At 31.4% G+C, this 12,405-nt stretch overlaps 1 protein-coding gene across 1 annotated transcript; it reads right to left on the minus strand.

The window, feature by feature from the left end:
* Positions 1-3,980: 3,980 nt before the first annotated feature.
* LOC127812533 (Golgi SNAP receptor complex member 1-1-like) lies at positions 3,981-8,473 on the minus strand. The gene is made up of 5 exons (XM_052352949.1): positions 8,253-8,473; positions 7,246-7,476; positions 6,560-6,727; positions 4,773-4,886; positions 3,981-4,458 (listed from the first exon to the last, which is right to left on the minus strand). Exons 1-5 carry the CDS (start codon positions 8,289-8,291, stop codon positions 4,345-4,347), a joined length of 666 nt encoding a protein of 221 aa, XP_052208909.1. The 5' UTR covers positions 8,292-8,473; the 3' UTR covers positions 3,981-4,344.
* Positions 8,474-12,405: the final 3,932 nt, after the last annotated feature.

Below are 12,405 nucleotides of genomic sequence, written 5' to 3' on the forward strand. Positions count from 1 at the left end.
GTAATTATACATAATTAGTTGATTATTATGTTGGGTCAAAAGAGTTAATTCTTAAAACTTATATATGTAACTCCAAAAGTAAATGGTAAACCCAATCAAAGGTAGTTAATTTATTATTTTTGTCAACTTTTGAATTCAAAGTTTTGCATGCACAAGTAACTACAAGCCGTAAACAGCCAGCTTCTTCATTAGGAGCGTAATTAGTCAGATTACGCAGACCGCGACAAGTGGCCGACAGCCGTAAGGGAAAGCTGACGTGGACAGTCATTTATCTAAACTTCACATAATAATTAGTTTGTTAATACCATCAAATCTCTAAAGTAAACCCCAGAGATAAGTATAATCTTTTGCTTTTAATTAATCCAATTATTAATCTCCCAAACTACTGTCCTCTTAATCTAATAATAATAATAATAATAATAATAATAATAATAATTATTATTATTATTATTATTATTATTATTACTCAACTACAATAACCAATTTTTTTTTATGCGGGAGGATAAGATACGAATGGCTCAACAAGACACAAGTGACTCTTAAAATGCTTGTGACATGTGACTCTTAAGATGACAAAAGAGCTGATGATCAAGAGAATCTTAATGACTGAAAGACCTACCGAAAAAGAAATCGATTAGAGATATAAGAGAGTGTCCTTGTTTGAAAACTTCAAACTCTCAAACTATTTACTCTTATCTCAATCAGTGATGACCGAGCTCATCACAAGCATCTTGAGAGTCACTCGCATCTTATTGAGTTACTCATATCTCACCTTCCGCCCCCGAAAAAAAAAAGTGTTGAAAAGAAATGAGTGTTGTTTGGCATGGCAATTTGATTGGCTGATGTGATGAGAACACTCCACATGATCCCATGCTGGCTTTGCCCTTGTCTTATCAAATTGGATCAAATCTCTTTATTAGATCTCTTTGTCTCTCCAAACAAAGGCCCATCTTTGACAAAATAGGAAAAGCAAGGCTCAGCCTTTCATTGCCTCCCACTCACTAAAAGGTCACAAACCCCATAATTAAAATCATTAATTGCTTTTACTTAAAACATAAATGTGATTACCTTCCTAACCAACCCCAACCTCTAATTTTAGGGCAACTCACTTGGGGTTACCTTTGATTGGGTAAAATCAAACTAATAAAGAGAATGAAACTATTTAATTGCTACGATTGAATAGAGTAACTTAATTTTTAGAGAATTACCATTCTTTCAAAACGATCGAAAAGCTTCCATCATAAAATAAATGGAAAGCTTTCTTATTCCATAGAATTAGAAGATTTATTGCCTTTTTATCTTTATATTTTTCTTCTAATAATGTTGTGTATATAAATTTGTCGTTATCCGTCACCATTGTCACTTAAATTAATTTTATTTAATATTTTTACTTAAAAAGGAGAAAAGATTTTTTAACATAATTCGATAATTATATGATTTTTTTAAATTAAATGTCATTTTTTAAAATTTTTTAATTTAAATTAATAAAATGATAATAATGAGATAGAACGATGATTCTATTCATGTTTGGATCAAGCATAATGATACCACTCTCATTCTCATTTTTATTTTCTTTCCTTTAACTATTCCGTTAAGAACCTAACTTTAGAGTTTAGTAAATTTTTAATATTTTAAATAAATTTTAGCATTTAACAATAACTTTTAGTGTTTAGCATTTATTTAAATTAATAAAAAACTATTACCCATTACTAACAACTTCCCTAATTTTAATTAACATCTTTCACTGAAAACAGAAACCAAATAATTTTACGCATGAAATTGTTATATGACTAGATTGCTTGTCCATGTCTTTTACTTTAATTATAATAATTATATAATATATATATATATATATAAATCAAGGGTTTGTATATATGGTCCATTTCATTACAATATTTGGGTTTTTATTTTTCCATTTTTAAATAAAAACCAAAAAAAGTTTGGGAACTCCACTATTTTTATTTTTCTCTTTTATTCATTAATTTCTCAAAAATAATTTTTAAAACTGACTAGATCGTATTAATTTTGTCTTCGATTTTTAAATTAAATATTTTTTTAATTCCGATTCGATCTGATTTTGGACCAAATGCACACCCCCTAATGAAGGGATCATATGTTTTTGTTTTCAAAAACTAGCTCAAAGAGAATTATGCAAAAATAGACCATGCTGATTAAGGTTGTACCCACAAGTTGTGTTTGGAAGTACTTTTGGAAGAGGCCACAAAAGTAACTTACATAAGTGCCCTCCAAATGGTCTCTCTTGGAAATACCAATTGGCCCCATTTTGTTTGTTTTCATTTCTAGATATTTTTGACAATTGGAAAATAATTCTCATTGCGTCTCTTCTTTTTATCCTCCTCGGACCATACTAAATGTGATTGATGGATGGCTTCAATCATGTCCCTTTTTCCGCTAAATGACTAAATAAAATTAATTTAATTTACTTTTCCCTTTTTTTGTGTTCGTTATTTATTCTATTAGATTTTTTGTGATATTTCGTTATGAGACTCTTCTGTATATGCCCTACCTCAAAGCTATAAATACTTTCTTATTTTTTTTCCAATGAAATTCTTTTTTATGGAAAAAAATTTTGTATTATCAAAGTATAAATTTTCAACTCTTAAAATCAAATAAAATGTCAAAAACCTCCTCGGAAGTTTATGATAATAATATAATTATATGAACTTATAAAACTATTCTTAATGTAACTTAAACCTAACATAAATCTACTTAAGGTCTAAATTTTTTTTATAAAAATAGTTGACGTATTTCTCAAGAATAGATTAAAATGGTGGTTAAATTATGAATTCGAAAAATAAACATTATTTTAAGATAAATTTGTAATTGATCTTTTGAAGTTGGAACTTTACAAAACTGACTTTTGGACCTGAATTAGCTATAATACCACTGCCTCCCCCAACTTATGAGTAATTTGTCTCTTGGCCTAACCACCATCCATAACTTTTGACTATTATTATTCAGCTTCATTAACTCTTAATTGATCCACCATAATTCTAACCCATATTTAGACTCCAAATATGTAACCCCACATTCATATAAAAGTGGAAGCCATAATAACCCCTTTGTAGCTTCACCCAAAGTGTTGGTACAAATTAATTCTTTTAACCCCTAAAATCAAATACTATTCTTTTAACCCCTTATAGACAATTTTATGGACACCCCTGTGGTTTGGGTTCGGTATTTTGGGTTGATGGGATTTTTAAAAAGGGAAGAAAAAAGAAAAGAACTTTGCTAGGTCAAAAGATATGCTTATCTTGCCCAATGTATTTTTTTAAAAAAATAAATAATTCATAAGAATCCAAAACACTAAAAGTAAATGATGAATGTCTCTAAAAATAACACAAGCCATGGAGGGGCTGGAGGAATTTATGCAAATAATGTGTTTTGAACCTTCAATTGTAAGGCACAAGCCTCAGTGGCACTACTAAAATCAGGCTTAAAAGTGTCCATAAGCACCATGTACTAGCATTGCCCGAGCAATATAGGTAAACAAAAATGCTAATTAGACAATTTGGTAACATTCATACTTTAATATGTTACATATTTGTGTTAATGCAACTCCTTAATCTATGAGTGTCCCTAAAAATGTCATAATTGAGTGGACTAATAGGAAAGCAAAACACTAAAAGGAAAGCATGGATCGCCTTGAAATCATTGAAACTATTACAGTTCCAAATTGGGCTTTGGACTAATACAATCCACAATTGTAATTCAAAAGCACCAAGCTCCCTCCACACTACAGAATGCAGCCTTAAAAGAGTTTAACCATAACCCCCTTCTGTAAGCCGAACCTCCAATCATGGAATGACTGGAACTAGAAGGAAACCGGTACAATCAAACTACCTAAAACGCAGCAGTCTCACAGCTCTTGTAGCATATGATCAATGCAGTTTGAAAATCTATATCAAATCTCAAATCTCAAGCAAAGCCCGGCATGATTCTCAAACGAAACATCAACGTTAACCACAAATCAAAACCATTTTTCATCATTCCATATCAAGAGTCTCAAATAGAGACACTGTCAAAAGTGGCAACCAGGGGACCTTCAGGTTTGTTATCAGTAATTTAATTTCTGCGATATATGTATGACGGAAGACAAGATTAGAACGCCGTGAAGGTTTGATGACACAAATTTTAGACTGTACAATTTACCAACCAGATGCCATGGACGAGGTTTATCCCGAACCAACAAGCTGCACAATGCCATCTCACATACCATGGTACAAATAAAGAATACAAAATTTATTGACAAACCAACAGGTATTTACAAATAGAAGTGGATGGAGATCTGTCGTTGAGGCTCCACCGGAGGAAGACGAGTGCCTACTTAGTCAACCAATAAATCAGAATGAGAAATGTGCAGACGGAAGCAACTAAGGAAAGGATAATGGTATCCATTGACTTTTTCTTCTTTATTGCCGACAGGATATGATTGACCTGCGGCGATATATGAATCAAGTATCAACAAATTTGGCCGAAAATAATTGATACTCATCTTGACATGATCATATTTGACACTCAAGCAACTCTGTGTCGTCAAGTCTACATGGTATTCATAAATTTGGCTTGTCCACACCTTTAAATTTATTTTGATCGGTGGACCTTTTACTTCATATTCTCAAATGCTTGTTGACTTCTTACTTCATACACTCAATTGCAATTAAAACCAAAATGGCGTAATTACTTTTTCACGTGTTCTATAAAACATTATAATAGCAAGAGATAACAAAAAATAAAACCCAAAATCATACCGTCGGAAGCCGGCTGCTCACGTTGCTAAGCTTCGAATTGATGCCTCCAAATGTGTTCCGTTGAAAAACAAGTGTCCTAATGGTCTCTTGGGCTTGAGAAATCACAGAATCCATCTGCGCAGGAAAGACTAAATTAGTGAGCAGATATTTACATGCACCAAAAAAAATGAAGAAAAGAAAGAAAAGATAGCCACATATTGATAGATAAATCAATTCTGAGAAAATTTACCAGAAATCAAAAGTTTTTTTTGGGGGGGGGCCTAGAACTTAGGTTGGTTCAGCAATTATTCAGTTATAAAGTTTAATTCAAATTCTTTCAAGTCCTAGTTGGCATCTAAGAAGGATGGAAACTTGAAAACAGGATATATCTAGGTTGAACACCTGTACAAACAAGATACTCATTTTTGAGACTTCAACTAATAGATCGATGAAATGAAATGGTCCTTTTTTCCTTTCTGTTAACAAGTATACGTAAAGAATGACCAAAAAGGTAAACCCTAAACAAGTAAATGACCTGCAAACCAGAATAAAGATTCCAATGAGTTAACAAAATATTCTCTAAGTCACCAAAATATGGAAATGAGAATAGTTCCCTCAACACAAAACACTAAACTCTCTACACCCTCAAAGTCTCTAAAATTCCTTGCATGTCAAATATGCAACATTCCACAACAAAAATCACAAGCCCAGCTCCAACAACTAAAATCACAGGCCTTATATTGTGTGGTCACGGTTTTGGATAAAATTAGAGTTATACTGCATGCCCATGTATGTTCTTCTTAGTCGAGAGAACAGAACAACCAAACTCTTCCTGATGCTTTATTCACATGCTTCTCTTAGTATATGAATTTGCATCAAATAAACATTCCTTCCAGCTCCATAATAAGCACATTATCATAAAGATTTGTCATATTTTACTTTTTTTTTTTCTCTTCCCTATTTACTTGTCTTTGCAAGTTACATCTCGTTCACAAACCCATTCAACAACTATAGGATTTTGTTACTTGTGATGCACTCTCGATTGAATTCTAATTTCTAAATAAGGACTTTGTGTCTTGAGTGCTTGTATCATATCAAATACTTGTACCTATATCCAACCTATTTTAAAAAAAAAATCAATATTAAATCCTTTAAGTGCACTAATAAGCACATATATGAGTAGGGAAAAAAAAAGAGAAAAATGTTAAAGGTTGAAGATGCACACGTGTGTGCATATATAGCAATTCTCCAATCATCTCTATTCAATAATAAATCATCCAAAATCCAAAAAGCTCTGCAATCAAGTCTAACCTATATATGAGAGACACAATTCTAACAGCTAAGATAACAAAGGACAGGATTACATTTAAATTTCCAATCCTAAAACAAAAAATAATCAGCAATCCTAGATTCCTAGTTTAGGTACATAAAATAACAAAAAACAAGATCATGCATATCCCAATCCTAACTTAAAACAAAAACCATCAGCAATACTAATTTTGGATTCTGATAATTCCTGGGCTGAGATTTTCACCGTGTATATCCCATACCAAAGGAAGAATGTGCACAATTCAACAGGGCCAGCAAGAATAAATATTCAAAGGGACAATGTGCCTCTTTAGGGATGAAAACAATGAATTCAAAACCCCTCCCCCCCCCCCAAAAAAAAAGAGAAAAAAAATGATGAAATATTAACTATTGAATTATATTAGTTTATTAAAACATCAACAAGTCAATTCCAAGAGAAAAAGGGAATTCCCCCCCCCCCCCCCCCCCCCCAACACACACAAAAACTTTCTTCCAAGTACCTGCCCTGTACTTCTGCTGACGGAAGCTTGTTCCCTAAGGAGGGCTTGGTCATAAGATCCACCACCATCTTCCAAATCTAATCCCCCCCTATCAAACTCCCTGAAATCTTCAAGCAATGAAGCATGCTCTTTCTTAGCTTGGAGGATAGTGCAAAGACGATTAAATTCCTGCAATTAGTTCATGTTCAGCATAGAATAAGCAGCATGAAAAATATTTCTGGTCAAACTTATTTTAATAGAATGAGAACATCAAATGAAAACTGTCATCAGTTGCCTAAGAATACAGACAGGTGATGCAGCCAAAACCAAATGACACGCACATGGGGGAAACTTTCAGGAGATGACTTGGAAGACCTACAAGTTTATTGCCAAACCCAAAATAATAACTTTTATGCTTCATAAATTTTAACTTTTATTGATAATTTCATAAATGCTTGAGTAGTAAAAAGCATTGTGGAACTGTTGATGAATGGATATAACACTCGCTTATTGTACTTAACAATATAAACACACATGCACAATCTAATTGACCATGAACACAGCTATACATACACATGTTTAAGATATGTTCTTACTCAACCAAAATTATACCACATAATGACTCGATTAATACTTTCCAGATTTATATACTATATAGACATTGACTCTAATCCTATTTTCTTATGCATATTAAAGAGTAGTAATACCTGCTTAAGATCTAGAAGAATTTCTTGATGGCGAGTCAATGTATGAGAAAATATTTCTGAGCCACCCGATGACACCCAAGCTTGCATTTGCAAATTAACTTGCTGAAGTTGTTGGAGTAGTTTATCTATCTCGGATTCAAGATCTTTATCTGCACAATCATCGACTTTTGTGGAGACTAATTTACGATACAAATACATCTGTTCATCCAATTGCGCCTCAAGCTTCCTTGCCTATATGCGTATTGTTTGAATAACGAAAATTAGGATTCTATGAAGCAAAAGTCTAAAATGCAAAATCCATTCTTCAAAATAAGAAACCGAGAGAACAACTGTATTCATGATGTCTTCATTCCAAAGCATTTATAACCATGATTACGATATCAGAACCACAATTTGAAGCTAAAAGAAAAGAGTGATAATCACTTGATTTAAGAACAACAAGAGAGAACACAATCAGCAAAAGATGCATGGCATTGATCAACAGAGTTGTCCATGAAGAGTAGCGTTACTGCACAACTTTAACCAAGGACTAATTGCCATATATCACAAACAACCCATCTCAATTTAAAGCCAATGATATGAATCCTTACTCCTCTCTTTCACCCTCCCACTTATTTCAAACTACCCTTGCCATAGCATCCATATAGGCATTCACAAAGCCTACGAGGCGCTATACAAACATTGGTGAACATACGACTTAACGTCAGAAGCAATTCTAGCTCTGTCGAGAAGTATCTCAGCCAAAAACCCTGCCCTTCTGCTCTTAAAAATGTTAACAATAGTAACGCTGTCTTTGGCAACAGGCGCCAGAAGGCATAGATTTTGACAACATTTTCAATTTTTACAATCGATTAATCAAAAAAAAACCCTAACCCCAATTCGGATAACGCCAATGCCTGAACAAAAATCAACACGTAATATTCACCCAAATAACTCGGATTCATAACATAAAGGCACGTATACGCGTGCATACACATAGAATTTCGGGGATTTGGACGAGAATCTACCTGTTTCCGAAGGGAATCCCAAGAAGTGGTTGGATCCATGTTTGCGGGAGGAGAGAAAGGGAGCAACTGCGGATTCTTCTCCTTCCGGTTCCGAATCACAGCACAGCGCTTCGAATTGCAAAGAGCAGGACGAGATCGCCCAGTTCTCAAGAATTCCGAGAGAGGCGCTCTCGTTGGGGAAGAAACCAACCAGTCGTCAAACACCACGAATTTGCTTTGATCTTAACCTTACTCTTGCGGATTGTAAAAATTACATTATTTTATTATTTCTTTACTCACTCCACCAATCATTTCAAATTTAATCGACACTGTTCTTATTTTTGTTTCTATCTTTTAAATTTAAAAAATAAATAAAATTAAAATAATCGTCGCACCCCCAATTTGAATCTCCTAACTTAAGTTTTGACTAAAGATGAGCGTTCTGTCACTTTAGAATTTATAATTTAAGATTTAGACCGAATACATTGAATATTTTTTTTTAAATATTTATAGTTCAATTACGGCATTTTTAATAATTTTTTTATTTTTAGGGTTAATTATACTAATAATTATTCAATTTTATATTCTGTTACTATTTGATTACTGAATTTTAAAATTTATTTGCTAGTCATTAATATTTTAAAATTATTTCTCGTTCGTCACTCGTTAGTCACTGAACTTTAAGTTCACGAGTGACGGATGAGAAACAGTTTTGAAATATTAATTATTAACAAGTAATATTTTAAAGTTTAGTGAGCAGTAACAATTTTAAAATATTAATGACTAACATGTAATATTTTAAAGTTTAATGACCAAGCAATAAAAGAATGCAAAGTTGAGTGATTATTGATATAATTAATTATTTTATTTTTATGTATTATATTTTAAATCACATTAATATATATATATAACATAATAATACAAAAATATCACAAAAATAACGCAACTAAATATCCAAATAGCATTTTGGATTTGAATACATTCCCTTAGAGAGACAAAACAAAGCATAGATTTCATAAGACATATAATTAAGCATTGAACATGGGCTTAACCCTTATTAATTGATTCTTAATCGAGAGAAAGTCATATGGCTTTCAACAGTGGCGGAGCCACACGTTGGCCAGCTGGGGCCTTGGCCCCAGCTGATTTTTTTAATTTTTTATATATATTAATATGAATAATTATAATTTTTATAATTTGATCAGGGTTAAAATTAGTTCTTGGCCCGGATTAAAATTCTTCCTTCTTGGCTCCGCCACTGGCTTTCAAAGCAAGGAATCTCAAGACTTTGCAACAAGGATCGATGTTCTAGATATGTGTACAATATTATTATAACTTAGGCAAATTTTAGCCAAGGCTTAAATTTAATGTACACAACCTTGGGAATCCAATTGGTCACTTGTTGAAGCAATGATGCTTTGATTAATAATCATAAAATCATTGAGATGTAGCTAGATTAACTAATTATAAGCCATTTGACTCGGCCAAACATAGCATATTGTAACTTGTACTTCAAAGTCTTTGAATACATTGTTTAAGTGATTCATCAATTCACACTTCCATTAAGATGGTTTCTTTCTTTCTTTTTTTTTTTTTTAACAAATTTAATTGTGGTTGATGTATCTTGGGTAAGGGCTCGCTAAAAGCCCAAAAAACCCAAAACAATCTTTCAGCTAAAAATAAAGGCCAAAATTATTGACCTTCAATAAAACACAATCTATCGAAAATTGAAAATACACTTTTTCGGGAGACCATGTCTCCTGGAGACCATCCCAAAGAAATGATAGGTCTTTAGAGACATGATTTCTCAATAATCGTTCCAGAGAAAAGATTGTTCTTGATAAATGCAAGCTTTTGAAGACACAGTCTCCTAGAAATCGTCTATGAGGTCATTTTGAGATATTTTCACAGTTAAGATTTTGAAACTTGCCATGTAATTTTTTTCCTAAGATAGGAGAATAACTTGAATAAAATACAAATAAGATAACTATAACGTTTGAAAATTTATACAAGAGTTTTGCAAAAAAGATATACATTCTCCGTAAAGATCATGATTCTAGTGGATCTTTGAATGTTGAGATAAACATCATTTGTAAAAATCTTAATCCAAGTATATATCGAAAAACTCCATACTCTTTTATAAATAGATAAACCTTCATTTCAAAAGAAGTACGTTTCTAATATTAATTTCAATATAACATTCAAATCTTTAGTGTCTGACTTAAGTATTAAAGTGTTTGTGCAAAAATTGTCTTGCACCCTCTTATCATTCTCTTTCTTGTATAGTTTGAGCGATTTGATGATAATATTTCTTGTTAATAAATCTATTATTATGTTCGAGCGATAACATAAGTGTTCAAGGATTCCATCAACTCATGAATTGATCTATATTAATGCGATTGAATCGATTTGATTTAAAATTTTATTTTTAGATTGATTCAATATTGATTATATTTATTTGGAGCAAGCATAATATACGTGATCCGATCTTATTCAATTTTCATAAATAATATCAAAGCATTGCTATTTATACCTTCATACTCTTTCATTTTAATTTTGCTTGCTACTTTTAATGTATCTTATAATAGGTTCCCTAGATCTTAATATTTTGTTATGTCTTGGGTTTTAAATTATAAAAGTTTTATATAATTATATAAATTTTGAATTGAGGCACAACCTAAACAAAAATCAGAATCTAATTAGGTTGATTTAGTTTGGCTTTGTAATCGGACTAGTTTTGGGTTCGAACTTTTAAATTAGTTATATTTGGTTTATATTTAAATTCATGTATAACTCATATTAACTCAACTTATGAGGACTTCTAAATCAAACAAGTTAAAATTGTTACTGGATGGCAACCACACTTTTGGGTTGCTTGTGAGTATTTGGTCGATTCGGTTATCGAAATAATCTTAATATTCAAATCAAATAGACTGAAATTGTATAAAAAATTGAATCGATTCGATTGAACAAATACAAAAATCGAACAAACTAAAAACCAAAAAGATTGAATAAATACGAAAAAATTGAATCGATAGAAAAAAACACAAAAAAAAACTCCAAAAATTGATAAAACCAACAAAATCGAAATGTTACGTGAGTAAGTTTTTCAATTATTCGAGTAACGTTTCTCAATTACTAAAGTAAACAGAAAAGTTATGTGAGTAATTCTAGATATAACTTGACTAATAAAAAAGATTAATCGATTATTTTTTGAAACAAAAAATAACTAAAAAAATCTTTCATTTATTACTCAACTATCCTTGAAATTGTACACGAGTAATAATTCAATTATTACTCAACTAATGAGTAATATTAGTTGATTAATCTTTATCAAAACAGAGACTGAACTGATTTTCGAACTATCAATTATTACTCAAGTAACGAGTAATATTAGTCGACTAATCCATGAAACTACGTGAGTAATTATTACATCGTACTTGATTAACATGCAATATTAATTGAGTAATCTTTTTATTTCTCAAGTAATTGCTTAGTTCGATGATTTTGATTTTTTTAATACAAAAATTGAATTAAACCAAAATAACTGAATTGTCAAACTTAAAAGCCAAATTGAACCAACCCTTAGCTTGAACCTAACCGAATCAAAAATTTTGACTTATTCAATTTTTTTATTTCATTTAAATCGAAATTCTGCTCACCCCTACGTGAGTTAGGAGAAAAATGTTGGTTTTTTTTGTTCTTGAGTAAAAGTCCAAAAAAATGTTCTTTACTCTTTATATACTTTGATCATCCTTAATACTCTATTAAAAATGATTTCTTATAACATCATCTAATTTTATTATTTAAATTCGTAAACTGTATAATGTAAAGTTAATTTAACAGTTAATATGTGACATATCACAACTCAAGCTCATATCTGTGGGGCTCTCACGTTATGAGATTCCCTTCATGAGGAAGGATGCAATGAATGTATCCTTATCCTTTCTTCTATCTCGTAGAGCTCTTGTTAATCTGTATATTTTTTTTATATATATTAAATATAAAAATATTATTTATATAGATATTTAAGTTTAACACTTGTAATGATACTTTATTTCTTTTTTTATAGTGTGAAAAACTTGAGGGTCCCTTGATTATAATTAGCCTTCGATCTGTACCTATTTTATTATCTCTAAAATCTACAATTTATCTGTTTATAACTCTAGATGAA

The sequence above is a fragment of the Diospyros lotus genome, chromosome 11, assembly GCF_014633365.1.
Source record: "Diospyros lotus cultivar Yz01 chromosome 11, ASM1463336v1, whole genome shotgun sequence".
In the NCBI taxonomy this organism is placed as follows: domain Eukaryota; kingdom Viridiplantae; phylum Streptophyta; class Magnoliopsida; order Ericales; family Ebenaceae; genus Diospyros; species Diospyros lotus.

Excerpts from the sequence above, each read along its gene's own strand:
- LOC127812533 (XM_052352949.1), bottom strand. The coding sequence starts at position 8,291 with ATGGATCCAACCACTTCTTGGGATTCCCTTCGGAAACAG. Across the intron at positions 6,728-7,245 it reads TTCTTCTAGATCTTAAGCAG|GAATTTAATCGTCTTTGCAC; the intron begins GTATTACTACTC and ends AACTAATTGCAG. Across the intron at positions 4,459-4,772 it reads TGAGCAGCCGGCTTCCGACG|GTCAATCATATCCTGTCGGC; the intron begins GTATGATTTTGG and ends ATATCGCCGCAG.